Raw genomic sequence first — 15,260 nt, 5'->3', positions numbered from 1 at the left:
TGTCATCGATTCTGGGCGTAGCTCCTAGACCATTTCTAAGCCACGAGAGGCATGAGCACCATGAACTTTTCGATTTTTATGTTTGATAGAAAGATAGACGAAGCAACTTGCTCATGGCTTTGGTTGATACTTGCAGCATGATGACAGTTATGATCAAGCAAGGGCTTCGTAGATTGCACGTAGGGTAGTGTAGCTAATGCGGAGGATATCATGAACACGTATTTCGTGTGAAGAAAAGTGAGCACCCGTATTGTCAATCTCGCTGTCCCAGTGTCATACACAAATCCTACGATCATTCTCGACTCTCGTTAGCGAAGACGGTCGATGTTAATCTAAGACATGTCTCCGATGCACAGTCATAGTTGACTGCACTCGGGCCAGACGGATTAATGCCCCGCTTTGACGTTGTGACCAGACTTGGACGCTTAGAAAGAAGAGACCAGTTTTTCGTTCATCTGAAGACGATGATCGCAAAGTCCATCGCAAAGGGCGATTTATTCCCAGCGACGACAGTGACGGGAACGGCATGACGTGACTGCAAATATCAAGCTTACCAACTCGTACCATCTTTTGCTAGTGTAGCAGAGGACCCTTTAAGATTGAAAGCTTCTCCATGCATTGAGAGGTTTGCTCCCGTTCGTACACTTTCTCGTGATTCTTTCGTCTCGGGTTTAGACATCAAAACAGTAACGTTTGCTTGGCAGGCGTCAAAGAGAGGTTAAACTTCTTGCGCATGAACAGAGCATCAGAACGATGTGGATTTCCTTCTCCGGAATTACGAATCCTTGCCCATCCCTTCTCCCAGGATTGAAGAATCCGAGGGCTGAAGCTGTATGTTTTCTCGAGCATCTTATAGAAGGATTCTAGAAAGTTTCCATCCTCGATGCCTTTGCACCCTGCTCCAAAAATGCCCTGAACAAACGAGTGCGCTCTCTAGCGAAAAAGATTGAATAAAAGAAGCTGGCCAGTATCAAGCCATCACTTTCAGTATATATAATACGGGATTACGAGCCGTCAACAGTGAATGGATTTGGCTCTTGGCGGAATGACGGATAAATTGAGTTGCAACAGTGCCAAGAACGCCGCTTTTGACATTGAGGAATGCCTCTTGGCTTCGATACCTGGCCCTAAATTCAGTAATCTTGTGTCTTGGGCCTTGCCTTGAAAGCCGGCAGTAAAAAGATCAGACGGGACGACATAGAAAAGAAGCTTCATCAACCGTCACCCATCGGGGTCGAACATGGTTCCGGGGGTAGGCCTCGGGGAATTGATAAAGTCCTAGTGTAAAGACGGGTCTGAGTCTCGTATTTCGTGACTTTCATGTCTCGTCTCGTCCGGTGTAGGCCCTGGTCTGGTCTGGTCTTGTCCGTGTCTCGTCGTCGCTTGGCACTTCCTCGTTTCATCTTCGCGAATGTTTCAATATGCCCCTCCTCTCCTACTTTGTCCGTCCTGGGCGCACAACTGGCTGTCTACTTTCTGACGGGGAGATCGGGGGCCATCGACAAGATTGAGAGAGATTTTTCGTTTGTTGCACGCTTTCACTGCTTGTAGTATTATCCGGACTCTCACTCGACACTCGTCTACACAGACGTGGGCACGATTTGCAACGATAGGGTATGGACAGGACAGGGGTATGGTGAGGGGATACCCAGGGGTGGCCTTGTTTCCAGTGTTAGTGAGCCCATGTCCCATCACGTTATTCCTCCCCTCTCCTAGCTTTTAATCATGAGATCGACGGATGCCCCCCGAAAGAGAGGACACTTGGACATCTGTTTTGCCGGAGGATCAGTTAGGAGATGTGACAGCAAAGCGATTAGGAGAGTGAAGATCCTGGATTTGGAGAGTTTGATGCGTGTGATGGCGTTTGTGATTCGGGTATAACTTCAAAGGAACGGACGAGCTTCCTGTTTAGTACTCAGAACAACAACACGAGGTTTGAGATGAAGAACCGACAGGAATATGACCTCTTTGATGTTACCTGTCCGCCGTACAGTGCCCTGATGGAACATGTTCTCTGTAATTAGCTTCAACACCACACCCACTACGGGTATCGGCAGTCCCTTTTTTTTTTTTTTTTTTTTTTTTTTTCACCTGTGTCATTTACGATGCAATGGGAAGACCATATAGATAGACTGCCACAGTCTCCCCTAGATTGATATGCCCTTTTTAGCATATAATATCGTGGGCTTATATGAGTAAGTCTCCGGGCAGGCCCAAGAATATTCGTGGCAGAGCATCGCCACAGTGGCTCAGAGAGTTCTTCCAGAAGGCTTCGACACCCACATCACGGGCTTTCCGCCGCGTTGGCAACAGCCATCCTCGTCAAGGGAAAACGCTGGTGCGAACGAGTGGCACGAACGCCGCGCTATGGCGATGAGCACGTTATGCGGTTGCGGTCAACCGTCCAGCGGTAGCCATCCACCACATAGCGCACATGCCTGTCCATAGCTTGCCCTTCAACCCTCCCAGGCTTGAGGCTATGGGTTTGGGCAATGCTCGGTTCTTATTTTGGGAAAGATGGCATTATTGAAGCCTTGCACATAAGTAGCAGCGGATTATCCGGATGGAGACATACGCACGGCGCTGAGGCTGAGGAGGGTGAGGTGTTTGTACGTAATCGTGGCCACTCACCAACTTGTAAGTCCCAGAACTGTCGTCAGGGTCAGCGTCAGCATCAGCGTCAGCCATGAAGCACGCATGACATCGGCAATTTCGTTGGCGGGCGCCCTTGAAACAGCCGTGCGTTCTTTGTCTGCACCGCTAGGTTGTCTGGCTGTCACTCTGTCCCCCCCTGACGCCTACCTAATCCAGCACTACTCTTCCAGTCTTCGTATCTTACTAGACTCTGCTCTCCAAAGTCATTGATCCGATGTATTATCTTGGCCCCCGTGTCAGTAGAATCGTAGCGACGATGCGTGGGGTGGTACATTGAGGGATGGACGCTCACCGCCTGTGCGTTAACAGACTTTTTTTTTTTTTTTTTTTTTTTGGCAGTACGGAGTACGGGTAGCTCTGAAGTCGGTGGAAAGCCAAGATAAGCCAAGCCGAGAAGGCCGTTCCGTACCCGCCCGTATCCTTCCCATACTTTTACCGCAGGAACGGTACCTAAAGAGGTACGAAGAACTCAAGGTACCCCAAGGGAAACTCATCCCTTGCTCCTGGCCCCCCCTGACGACGATCACACAATGCAGCCAATTGGGACTAAAGGAGCAGGAGGCTGCTACATACCTCAGACTGCCTTGCACCGGCTCCTGGGGCATCTCTTGCACGTTACAGAGCACTCGTTGCCTCTTGCCCTCGCGTGCTGCTTCCATAAACCGCTGGTTCTTGCTCTGGATCCGTGACTGTCTTCCTTTACTGGGTATGTAAGCCAGAATCTACGGATACTGAACGTATCTCTCGTTGAGAAGGTGGTGCGCAGGTACGGCATATGCGGCACGCCATCTCATATCTCATGTGGTCTTTCGGTCTCCCACCGGCCCCTCAGTCTTCTATCGATAGAAATCCGTAAACAAGTCTATCATGTCAGAGAAAGACGCTGCCTCAGTATCTATCGCAGTAACAGACTACCGAATTCTTCGATCAAAGTTCATCCGCCAAGCAATGGACGGGCTCAACGCCAGGTTCGACATCCTCGTCCAAGTTGGACCGGTCCAGTCTCATAGACTGAATCTCAGAGCTCGTCAAGTTACCCAAGACGACTCCCAAAACATGCCGTTGCCTACGTACTCACACGCTGCCGTGCAGGCAGAAGGCGCATATCTGCGCCCGTCGTCTGAACAACTTGTCTTCGAGCATCCAACACCGGTGGCATCCATGCATCTCTTCTTCCCAAGTTCCCACCGCATTGCTCGTCACCAAAAGAAGGCAGCGTCCTGATGCCACACCTCGCATTGATGCCGTCTGCGTCACACCCCTGAACCTCAAGCCCGTTTCTCCATACTATGTATACATCCTTGGTATTTGAACCCTTCTCACACTTCTTAATCCTCCGCATATCCTCACTCCCCTGTCCACCTCCTAGTTGCCTTCCCTGCCCATCCTTTCCACCTCCCGCGGCCCCTTGTTCCCTCTCTGCCACTTCGCTTCGTCTGCGATTGATTTACTGCCAGGGGCAATTCGCTCGTCTCAGCCGGACTACTGCTGCTGCTGAACCTAGCATACCTACTCTGCCACTAGCCTACTATTAGCCTCAAGTTATTCTCCCTCTCGAGTGTCCATGTTTTCCGACACTTGATATAATCCGTCCTGTTCCCGCTGTTAACAACCAGTTTTTGAACTCAGTCTACTCGACCAACCAACATTTTCAATTCTCGCCATTCACTCGTTCACATACACTCCAGGCTGAGCCTCCAATATCCAACATCTACACCCAGATTCCTCAGCGTTGTCATCGAACTTGCACACTGTCACCTCCCACTCTCTCGATACTACCCACATTCACCAAGCTTTATACGTACCAAGGTGTCGGAAACGTCTCCTTCTCGTTCAAAATGCAGTCCTCCCGCTTCCAGTCCATCACCTCCCGCTTCTCTCCGAGCACACTCAGAACCACCTTCCGCCGCTCGTCATCAGCATCGTCCCGTGCCAGCAGCGACCGAGGCTCCTTTACTACCACGGCATCGTCTCCCGTCAGCACAATCAACAGCATCGTCTTCCGTCAGCCCTCGATGCTTGACCTCGAGGAAGAGCGCAAGAGCTTCGGAAGCGAGCTCAGCATTCTTGAGCCACGCCCTGTTCTCTACTTTGGCAGCGTCGAGGAGCGTATTGGATCACTATAAGCGCAAATATCACACTTTGGTCACATGTTTTTACGAACGGCGAAGACGATGGACTTTCGACACGCCATGATGTTTATGAGCCTCGGAGCTCTTGGGCCTGAATCAGATTAGACTGGGATCTGTTTTCAATGGGAAAGCTTGGAAACACAGGCGGCGTTTAGGAGTTTGGCTCCTGGTGGATAAGCCTAGAACAGGCGTCCTGGGAGACACTGATTTCTTTTACTGGCTGGAGGCCAGATTACCACTGTTAAGAAATCGCCATGATGCGATTACGATAGAGGAGCAGCTTTAAAAGCGACGCAACATGTTAACAGTCTGTTTTCATCTCTTCAAATCAACACAAATGACAAGCAAGCCCAGCGGTCTGGCAAAACCCTCAGTGAATCCGTGAATGAAGCTGACAGTATCCGATTTGACACTTGGTACATTACGTGTATTGTTAGTGACAACGTCTGATTCACCGTTGGAAACAACCCGATGCGAGATAATCCTGTTACCATAAAGAGATCTTCATGCACCTCCTTTAGCAGCTCACCAACCTAGCACTTTACTTACTAGCAGTGCCTACAGCCCTCCAGGGTAGAGAAGCGACTGATTTATTTACTTGATCAAATAAAGAAAAGCCAAGGCGACAGTTCCATCGCCTCAACGTCAGCAACTAGCGTAAGTCAGCAACACCTTCGGGAACCCTCAATCAAAACGGGCCGCCCGTCCTAACATCAATTCGAAACAGGCTATTTCAATACACTTTCACGCTTACCGAAAAGTCGTGAGCTATTGAGCTATCCAAAGCCAAAGACACCTAGACAAGCAAGTTGGAACACGTAAAAAGTCTTTGCTCAGAAAAAGAGAACCAATGTCCCAAGATACATCCTCGGGGGATAACCCCGTCCCGAAGTTGTGGTGGATCATGGTGGGCGGTAACAGCCTCGCTTCATCCCCATCTTGGAACCGATTTCTCTCCATGACAGCCGAACGGAACAAGGTAAGTCGGGACGCAAAGAAAGAGAAGACGGGTTTCAAGGAGGCTCAGAAAGCTGCGAAAGAAGAGCTTGAAAGAGCCAAGAAAACGTATAAGGAGACATTCGCCGGCGGAGTGACGGCCTGGAGGGAGCGGAGCCGTGGAGCAGAAACCACCGCTAACGGAACCGGAACTGGGACCGGTCCAGATCCCGAGCAGCGCACCGAGGAGACGACCACTGCTGGACAAAACAGGCCCGAGGGAGATGGCTGAGCGTCTACGAGCTTGGCTTAATAGCACGGCCGGTTCAACCCAGGGCGCCTCTGCTGCTACACGTGATAGTATATAGTTGTGACCGAAAGACTTGGATAATGGGCATGATCAGAAATGAAGCTGCGGTATCTTGGGAGAATGCGCCGGAGGCCGGCAACTCAACATGAATAGCTCTATGATACAAATACTATGACATACATTTACAGCAGGGGCATCGAGCGTCGTTTCAGGCTCGGTAAATGTCTGTTCGCGTCCGTCTACAGTCGGATCTCGTCGATGGACTAGCATGACTTATGAGGCCTTGCTTCTTCTCTTGCCCATGTTGCGTACTCTGGGCTCGACAACCCACTTGTTGAAGTTGTGCTTGCGACGGGTCTTGAAGCCGCCCTTGGCCTGTAGGATGTGTGTATCAGTAGCTGCGAGAGTATGAGGGGCAGCAGGGAGAAACGTACGGGAGTGCCCCATGGACTGGTAGGGTGGCGGTTACCCTTCGACTTACCACGACCACCACCGTGAGGGTGGTCAACTGTCACACGATTGTTAGTGTTTCCAATACGTAGAGGCAAGGTTGGTTACACGTACCGGAGTTCATGGCAAGACCACGAACCGTGGGGCGAATGTTGAGCCATCTGCTTCGTCCGGCCTTGCCCAATTGTCTGTACTGGTGGTGGGGGTTGCTAGCGACTCCAATCGTTGCGCAAGCGTCTTTGCTGACTCTGCGAATCTCGCCGCTCTGAAGACGAACGTTGATGTACTTGCCCGTAACAACCTTGGTACCGTCGTCCCTGGTCTCTTCCTCCTTGGAAACCAAGATTGCGTAGGTACCAGCACTGCGACAGAACACAGCACCGCCCTTGGCTCTCGAGCCGACGTTGAAGATAACAGTACCAACAGGAATCATGTGCATGGGCAAGCAGTTGCCTCTCCAGGCCGTTTTGGCTGCCAAAATACCGGGATCGACGACGCCACCCATGCTGTCAAGAAGGTCCTTGGGGATACCGGAACGGTAGCTGTGGACGACGTCGCCGGCACGCATACCCTCAGCAGCAACGATGTAGCTCTTGCGCCCGGTAGACTTGTTCGAGAGCAGCGCAATGTGAGCACTTCGACCCGGATCGTACTCGATGCGATCGACCAGATGCGGACCAGCCTGCCAGCGCTCAAAATCAACGGTTCGTATCCTCCTCTTCGCGCCACCTCCGTGATGTCTGACGGTGATCCTTCCAGAGTTGTTACGACCTCCCTTGCCGTGGCCCTTCTTGGGGTAGGTCAGTGGCAGGAAGGGTCGGCCCTTCCACAGGTGATCGTTGATCGGACGCTTCAGATGACGGACTCCGGGTGTTCGCGGCTTGTAGGTGCGCATAATTACGGAGTCGTTGTTTGCTTTCTCGATAGTGGGGGCAGTTGCGGCAGGCTCGCTGGATTTCGTGGCGGGCTTCTCGACGGACTTCTTCCTCGTGGCAGTGGCATATTGTCGAATCGCAAGCCCACGAAAGGCGGTCGAACCGAGGAGACTTGCGCAGCTCCTCTGAGCTGACAAGAGCATCATAGAGCGCGACATATTGGCATCAATGTGCGGTTATGAGTCCAAGTGAAGGCTCCCTTTTCTCGGGTCGGTTGGTTACGTTCAGGAGAAGCTGGACAGGCGCAGCATATCGCGTAAAGGGACGGCTCGGTCGGGGTGTAGTGGCTGCAGGATAGCGAAGACAACCCTGAGATAGGTCTCAATTGCTCAATTGTGCCCAGAACTATCCGAATTCGACCCTAATTGCTGTTGGGATACTCGTTGGGCGGGAATACAGTCCCTGTTGTCGTGATGGCTGAAGCGGCTCTATCAGGTACGCTTGAGGCCAGTGCAGATTTCGAGCTTTAGGAAATAATTATTCTGCCGGCGCCGATGAACTGACGTCCAGGAACGGAAGCCCAGTCATTGGCGGTACGTACTGAAGGGGCAGAAGCTTCAGCCACATTTAGTGGACCTGGGTGGCTGAACCCTCGGGTTAAGCCTCAGACGCCTCGACACGACCAGGCAGGCCGCCTCTGGAAGCGTGACGGGACGTGGTCGGGAAGGCAGCCAATGGTGCTCTGGTTGCCCCGCGGTTGCTGCTGTTGATTGCTATTGTGACCGGGGTAACTCCCCATTTTCCACGTCTTTTTTTGCAGTCTTCTCCATCAGCCAGCAGACCTTCTTTCGCGTGCAGCCGGGGCAATCGCGTATCCACCCTCACACTGCTTCCACTCTCGCTTGGCTACCACCACGATTCTCGAACTTCCTCATAAGCCTACGATTATCTCCGGGTTCAAGGCACTTTGATATTCCTGCTGCTCCTTTCGAGGTATCTTCAATCTCGCCCCAGGCAACCGACAACAGATACACATTCTCACTACTGTCACCGCTCAAGCTGCTCCTCCATCCTCAAGACAGCTTCTTATTCATTCTCATCCTCACTTTACCACAATCGAAACCATCACCACGGCATCATCCTTCTTGTCGCATACCGCACACATCCACCTTCTCACCAGCATTCCATCCGACCTGCTCGTCATAGCCAGCACCGCCAGGCCCTCTATTTGAATCACTCACGGCAGTGAATTTCTTCGATTCACTACCTTCAACCGCCACACACGCCCAGAGCTAGATATATCTGTCTAGCTCAGCTGTCCGGCCCTCATATTCTTCACCTGTTGCACACAAAGAAACCGAATTCTCTTATGAGATTTCACTGAGTCGCGACTACATCCTCAGCCATCGTTCACGACAAAGACACCCCCGACGCGACTTTTCCTTTAGCGAGAGTCAAGAAGCCACTCCCTGTCCGCCGTTCGCGTGTGCACCAACTGCACGCCTGTCTGCTTCAGATACGCTACTGTGGTGACCAAACCAGGGCCACCGCGAGCCGCGACTTGAAAAAATCGGTACGTACCTCCCAAAGCTGGCGGCTCTGGTCCCATTCACAATACGGTCCCCACTGCATACCACATCACGTCGATTCGTTCCCACTACCTCAGCAAAACACATCACACATTGATTGTCCTTTCACCTCCTCCCACATAAACAACCTCAGTTTTGCCCGAAGCCCAATCTCCTAATACCCCTACCTCTACCTCTGTATTGCACTCTCCTCCTTGGTCTCAGCATCTTTGCATCTTTGTCAATTGGCTCTTGGGACGCGACTGATCTCGCCCATCAAGTGTTTGGCGTCGAGCCTGAGCAAGCGTTTTGCCCGCGTTCGAGTCGCCCGTCATCATCATTCCCCAAGGTATGCATGTCTCGACCTTGCTCGCCTCTTTCCATTACCGCGCTGTTCCTCTTCCTCTTCCTCCAAGCATAAAGTTGCTTTATCCTATACTGTCTCTGCTTGGAACCTTACCTTTGAGGTGGCACCGGCATCTCGACGCGTCCCAATGCTAACCTTGACCTAATAGAATCCTACACCTCAGATACTCAACTTGACATACTCAGTTGACAAGATGCCCGTAAGTCTACTCGTGAATGCTTATCCTTGCAACACGTCCAGTAAGCTCTCGTCGCGTCGATATCGTGCTCACCCTTTCCTTCAGGTTACCCGTCCGGCGCGTGCAACACGCCTCGTTTCGAACGAGAACGATGAGAACAGCGGAACCACGCGCATGACGCGTGCTAAAGCAGCTGCACTAAGCGTTGACGAGCTCGCTGTCCCAGGAAAGGCTCTCGCCACGAAGAAGTCTGCAACCAACGCGATCCCGGCAGCTCAACGAACCAAACGCGCCGCCCTCGGCGACGTCAGCAATGTTAACAAGCCAGAGGCTGGCGCAGGCAAGAAGCCTACCGGCAAGGTTGGCCTCGTCTCCAAGGCTGAGAAGCCTACTGGAATCACCAAGAAGTCTACCAGCACCACCAGATCTGTGGCACCCAGAGAGAAGAAGGACAAGGCACCCGGCTCAGGATCCGGCGCGATCTCGAAGAGAAAGGTCACGACCAAGGTCATCAAGGAGGAGAAGGAGATCTCTCTGGACGACAACGAACCTATGCGCAAGAAGCCAGCTACCGAGAGCCGAACCAAGTCCGACCAGGAGAACGTCAAGAGCCAGACTCCAGTCGAGTCTGAGCCCGTCAATGCCAACAAGCCCTTCGTCTACCCCAAGAATGTTACCAACCTGGACGAGGAGGACCTGGATGACCCGTTGATGGTGGCCGAGTATGCCAATGAGATCTTTGAATATCTCAAGGATTTGGAGTGCAACTCCATTCCCAACCCCAACTACATGGAGCACCAAGACGACTTGGAGTGGAAGACGCGTGGAATTCTAGTCGACTGGTTGATTGAGGTGCACACGCGCTTCCACCTCCTCCCTGAGACTCTTTTCCTGGCCATCAACATCATTGACCGCTTCCTCTCGGAAAAGGTCGTGCAGCTCGACCGCCTGCAGCTTGTTGGCATCACCGCTATGTTCATCGCCTCCAAGTACGAGGAAGTTTTGTCGCCTCACGTCGCCAACTTTCGCCATGTTGCCGATGATGGATTTAGCGAGGCTGAGATCCTCAGCGCGGAGCGATTCGTTCTTGGAACCCTGAACTATGATCTGAGCTACCCCAACCCTATGAACTTCCTGCGTCGCATCAGCAAGGCCGACAACTACGACATTCAGTGCCGTACCATCGGCAAGTACCTAATGGAGATCAGCCTCCTCGACCACCGTTTCATGGCATACCGTCCCAGTCATGTCGCGGCCGGTGCTATGTACCTGGCCCGCCTCATCCTGGACCGTGGTGACTGGGTATGTAATATGGATCATAACAAAGTGGGCTAGTTGACTGACAATTCAACAGGATGACACCATCGCATTCTATGCTGGCTACAACGAAGAGGAGATTGAGCCCGTCGTTCGCCTCATGGTGGACTATCTTGCCCGCCCGGTCGTCCACGAGGCCTTCTTCAAGAAGTATGCGAGCAAGAAATTCCTCAAGGGTGAGTACCTCCTTGGCCTCGTGCCTCATTTCGTTGCTGACATTTGTGTAGCCTCCATCCTCACCCGCCAATGGGCGAAGAAGAGTGCTCCTCACTTCGGCATTGTCGATGTTCATCTGTCCCTGGACCAGATCTCAAACAAGGAAGACGAGCACTATCCTGAGGAAGAGGAGGAGGAGGAGGCCAACTATTAGCCATCCTGTGCCGAATAGTTGGATCATCTTCTGCGTTTACGGCCACTTTTACGAATGCATACATCGGCGACACGCACCTCTATAGGTGCAGTAGTCATCCTTGTCGCGCTACCCCAGGTTCTTGACATTAGCCCCCACGGGCTTGCGGGGGGATGGCGATTGGGCTATATTCTTTTTCTCTGGGTTAGATTGTGTCCAGACTCATCTGTCAGATATGGGCAGCTGTTTTGTGTTGCTTTGTTTTTGTGGGTTTATATTTTCCATCGCATTGGGACTTCGTTGCTCTTGTCTCATGAACGGCGCATGGAGTCAGGACAAGGATATCACGAAAGCGGACGGTTTGGCTGGAGTTCGTTGACTCTGTCTTCCACTGGGCTGGCAAGACATGGAATTCACTATTTTTGTGTGTTAAGGCATGGCTGGCCTACAAGTGAGGGTGTCTTGTCGTCGTCTAATCGTTGCTCCCGTTCGGAGTGTTTTGATGATGCGCAATGAGGGAAGGCAAACATACCATACATCGGGGGCGGGAGTGGGGGCTGGCTTATCGCCAACGGCATCGTGAAAAAAACCTGTACATACATCTGTTCGGAGAATCGGGTTCAGGAAGGGCTGAATACATTGCATTGCTTTTTTCTGTTCGACATAATAGGAGTCATCATGAGCTCACGTGTCTATATTTGCTATGTCGCCAGTAAGCTGTTGGATTCAGTATGCATCCACAGCGGAGGGTCAAACACACTTATACTACCACAGTGCCACACCCGTGAGATGACTTACTTGAGCCTGTTTAAGTAGACTGATTGGGGTTCATTCATATTCGACGTCACTAAAGGGGAATGAGGCCCATGGTCTTCAACTCTGCTGAGTATCAGAGCCGCAAGTTGTTTTGCATAGAGAAAAGTATTATTCAACAAGAACTATGTAACACTAGATAATATACACTATATTACGGTTTGATACAGACTCCCAAACGAGGCGATCATTGGGTAGACACTAACATCATCGAGCAGCTATGCTGAAGAGGGCACGAATCTGACACTCTTCAAAATCTGTCGACACGACTGGAGAGCTTAGCCAAGGGTGGTGCGCGCATCCGTTCGGTACCAGTTGGCTTTGGGATCGCCGAGGCACTCGCCAATGGTGACCATGTTCTTGCCCTTGAACTTTTGAAGCGTGAACTCTGTGAGGTTGTAAACGGTCTGGTAGTGGATGTCGTGGCCAATGACGAGGAAGTTGTCGCTGGCCGCAGGCTTGGCGGCGATGGCCTGGGTGACAATGTCCTTGGACTGCTGGATCTCCGTGGCGCTGTCGTGGAGGTAGTCGGCGGTGTCGAGGTCGAAGTAGATGATGGAGTAGCCGAGTGCCTTCATGTCGCGCTCGCAGCCGCAGGCGGCTGTGCAGGAGGAGTAAGGGGGTCTTTTTTGGGGGGGAGAAGATGAGTGTTAGTCGGGTCTTATCGCAGGGTTGGGTGATGGGGTTGCTTTCATACCTCATGTAAGTAGGGAAGACGCCGATGATGTTACGGACAGCCATCTCGAGTTTGTACATCTCATCCTTGCGCTGCGCCGAGGTGATGTTGCACTGGTGACTCAAAGTCAGCAAACCCGTCGACGAGAAGACGGATCCTTGGCAAGAATACATACCAGATCAGCGTGAGACCAAGTGTGGCTGGCAATTTGGTGGCCTTCGGAGTACATGCGCCTGTCGCTCAATATTAGCCCAAAAAGCTCCCAGAGTCTTGCTGGACGGCAAAGTCGTCATACTTGATGGTGTTGGCCCAGGGGAAAGTGGTATTGTCGATTTCACCCTTTGCATTGTTGATGCCAGTGATCATGAATGTGGCCGAGGCATTGTACTTCTTCAAGAGATCCAACAGGTCGTTTGTGTACGCGGCCGGGCCATCGTCATAAGTTAGGGCAACGTCGCCGGGCTTAACGCAGCTGTATACACCAGGACCGCCATACTCGACCGAGCCGAGCTTGGGGCGGGCAATGCTGGAGGTGTTCTGACCAGGAGGAATCTTATTGGCGTCGCATGCCGGGCCATACTGGAACAAGCAGTCGGGAGCCTTGCAGTGCTCTACATTTATGTTAGGGGCTATTTATCTAAACCGGCATGACACGGAATTCAATTACCGGCAGTTGTTCCGCAGAATCTGGTGTGATGTTAGCAACACAGGAGAACAATTCAAGATTGGGTTGTTTGTTCACTTACCCTGCAGCAGAGCAGCACTCGTTCGCGGCGCACTTGGCGTTCCCGTTATCCGGGCCGCAGACCCCTGACCCGGAGTCTCCGCCATCACCACCGCCTGCCGGCGGGCTGCCGTCGTTTGTGCAAGTACCGAACCCAGTCTGGCAGCCATTGGTCGCCAGACAATAGTCGTTGGTCGAACCGCACCAGCCGTTGACGGAGCAGCAGGGCAGATCCGTCGGGCAAGAGTAACCCGCCGCGCTACCCCCGTTACCAGTCTTTCCGCACGAGTTATCGGGAGAGACGTTGACTGCCACTGCGGTGCTGCTGGGACTGCTGACTGGTGCCTTGCTAGCGCTCACTGATGCTTTGCTGCTGCTTGCTGCCGCTGGGGCCTTGCTACTCGTCGTTCCCTTACACGTACCAAAGCCGGTCTGGCAACCGTTGGCGGGCAAGCAGTAGGCGTCAGTAGAGCCGCACCAGCCATTGACTGAACAGCATGGCAAATTCGTAGGGCAGGTGTACGCCTTGGAGCTACCTCCGTTTCCAGTCTTTCCACATGAGTTATCTGGGGAGACGGCCCGGATGCCGAGGGGAGGCGAGGCCACAGCCGTTCCAGCGAGGGCGAGCACGAGGAGCTCGAGAATAGACATGTTGAGCTGTTAGTCGACAAGTAACAGGGCACAGTCCCGAAGAGCCAAGAAGAACGAGCGTGGTGTGGAGAAGAGCGAGTGAATGTCAACCAGATCAAGCCAAGAAATACGGCGATGGGAGACGATTTAAGAACATCGAGCCATTGCCCCTAAAAGCCCCTAAAAGAAAGCTGTGAAAAACGCGAATCACCAAAACGGTGAGCCGCGAGATCCTTCTAGAGGCTCGAGATGGGACTATCTTTGTCATGGCGCGGTAGTAAAGGGGCCCCGCTGCTGTGTTTGAGAATCAGTTCAATGTCAGGGTCGACTACTTTTGGGTCGCCAAACTACCATCGGTTGCTACATCGTATGAGATGGTGGCGTTTTCAGAGTTGTGGATGGCTCTAGTTCCACAAAGACTCCTGGTGCCGTTGCAGAGAGATGGAAGACCAGAATGGGCATAGCGATGTGCGGGCGAGAATAGGGGGCTTTGACCGAAACAGGCTGCTTTTACGATGTAGGATGCGGCTAGCGGATGCTCCCTCGAGGACCGTGTGTCGACGAGGTCAGAGTTGCTCGGAAACAACCTAATGCTACCCTAGCCTGCGTGTGGTAGACTGGAGCTGAGAAACGGCCCTGAGGCATCCTTGAGACAAATCGCGAACCATCATGATAGATATTATGCGCTAGCTGAACGTCAATATCGCGGACCCAAGACTTGGCGATGAGAATCGAATAACATCACCACGGGCGGTTGACGATATCTGAAGACGCAAAGATATCGACCCCATTGGTGCTTGATCACTGATCACAAATCCGAGCCAACTGAGCGGATTACCACTTGGATCCGAACCTTTGTGGCGGTGGCCGTTCAGAAGCTAGATTGCATTGCGGCAGGTGAATGATAGAGCCCGTGTACGACGGCTGATTTTGTTTTGGTGTTTTGATATCCTCAACGCTGAAAGCCGACAATTGTGGCGAATTCGGGTCGAGGGTCTCCGGAAACCGATATCCCAAAGCAATGGTCCGGCCGAGCTACGGGAGAAGCGGGGCCGCAAGCATTACACTTTGCCCCGAAAACATCTTTTGGTGCTGTGACTTGATGAATAAACATGGCCGACTGCGAACCTTGTTCCAGTTGTACCTGTGTTTATAGTATGTATGCAGTGATGGTGAGGCTGCTCCTGTTTAGGGTAGCCAAGTGCTGGCGAATCACGACTCATCGCTGCCATCTCAAAGACTCGGAGAATTAATTGCCCTCAGCCGCAGCTTGACCCTGT

General features: G+C 52.3%; 7 protein-coding genes across 7 annotated transcripts; 4 read left to right on the top strand and 3 right to left on the bottom strand.

The window, feature by feature from the left end:
• Positions 1 to 2,365: 2,365 nt before the first annotated feature.
• Positions 2,366 to 3,314, bottom strand: CCOS01_17035 (uncharacterized protein; the record flags this gene model as incomplete). Its single annotated transcript, XM_060465169.1, has 3 exons — positions 2,366 to 2,477; positions 2,576 to 2,650; positions 3,229 to 3,314. 3 exons carry the CDS (start codon positions 3,312 to 3,314, stop codon positions 2,366 to 2,368), a joined length of 273 nt encoding a protein of 90 aa, XP_060304259.1.
• Positions 3,315 to 3,522: 208 nt separating this feature from the next.
• On the top strand, positions 3,523 to 4,781 carry CCOS01_17034 (uncharacterized protein; the record flags this gene model as incomplete). The annotated part of the gene is made up of 2 exons (XM_060465168.1): positions 3,523 to 3,642; positions 4,344 to 4,781. 2 exons carry the CDS (start codon positions 3,523 to 3,525, stop codon positions 4,779 to 4,781), a joined length of 558 nt encoding a protein of 185 aa, XP_060304258.1.
• An 856-nt stretch (positions 4,782 to 5,637) lies between these two features.
• Positions 5,638 to 6,015, top strand: CCOS01_17033 (uncharacterized protein; the record flags this gene model as incomplete). Its single annotated transcript, XM_060465167.1, has 1 exon — positions 5,638 to 6,015. The coding sequence occupies one exon, from the start codon at positions 5,638 to 5,640 to the stop codon at positions 6,013 to 6,015; it is 378 nt and encodes a 125-aa protein (XP_060304257.1).
• A 291-nt stretch (positions 6,016 to 6,306) lies between these two features.
• Positions 6,307 to 7,576, bottom strand: CCOS01_17032 (50S ribosomal protein L2; the record flags this gene model as incomplete). Its single annotated transcript, XM_060465166.1, has 3 exons — positions 6,307 to 6,408; positions 6,468 to 6,541; positions 6,598 to 7,576. The coding sequence occupies 3 exons, from the start codon at positions 7,574 to 7,576 to the stop codon at positions 6,307 to 6,309; spliced, it is 1,155 nt and encodes a 384-aa protein (XP_060304256.1).
• Positions 7,577 to 9,486: 1,910 nt separating this feature from the next.
• On the top strand, positions 9,487 to 11,158 carry CCOS01_17031 (cyclin; the record flags this gene model as incomplete). The annotated part of the gene is made up of 4 exons (XM_060465165.1): positions 9,487 to 9,492; positions 9,577 to 10,773; positions 10,826 to 10,964; positions 11,016 to 11,158. The coding sequence occupies 4 exons, from the start codon at positions 9,487 to 9,489 to the stop codon at positions 11,156 to 11,158; spliced, it is 1,485 nt and encodes a 494-aa protein (XP_060304255.1).
• A 54-nt stretch (positions 11,159 to 11,212) lies between these two features.
• Positions 11,213 to 11,653, top strand: CCOS01_17030 (uncharacterized protein; the record flags this gene model as incomplete). Its single annotated transcript, XM_060465164.1, has 1 exon — positions 11,213 to 11,653. The coding sequence occupies one exon, from the start codon at positions 11,213 to 11,215 to the stop codon at positions 11,651 to 11,653; it is 441 nt and encodes a 146-aa protein (XP_060304254.1).
• Positions 11,654 to 12,228: 575 nt separating this feature from the next.
• On the bottom strand, positions 12,229 to 14,001 carry CCOS01_17029 (chitin deacetylase; the record flags this gene model as incomplete). Its single annotated transcript, XM_060465163.1, has 6 exons — positions 12,229 to 12,574; positions 12,648 to 12,739; positions 12,802 to 12,859; positions 12,922 to 13,237; positions 13,294 to 13,313; positions 13,373 to 14,001. The coding sequence occupies 6 exons, from the start codon at positions 13,999 to 14,001 to the stop codon at positions 12,229 to 12,231; spliced, it is 1,461 nt and encodes a 486-aa protein (XP_060304253.1).
• Between the last annotated feature and the right edge of the window lie 1,259 nt (positions 14,002 to 15,260).

The sequence above is a fragment of the Colletotrichum costaricense genome (genome assembly GCF_030867565.1).
Source record: "Colletotrichum costaricense strain IMI 309622 chromosome Unknown Scaffold_38.1, whole genome shotgun sequence".
NCBI classification, from domain to species: Eukaryota; Fungi; Ascomycota; class Sordariomycetes; order Glomerellales; family Glomerellaceae; genus Colletotrichum; species Colletotrichum costaricense.
Note: the sequence above shows the minus strand (reverse complement) of the source record. Positions and strands in the feature narration are given on the sequence as shown.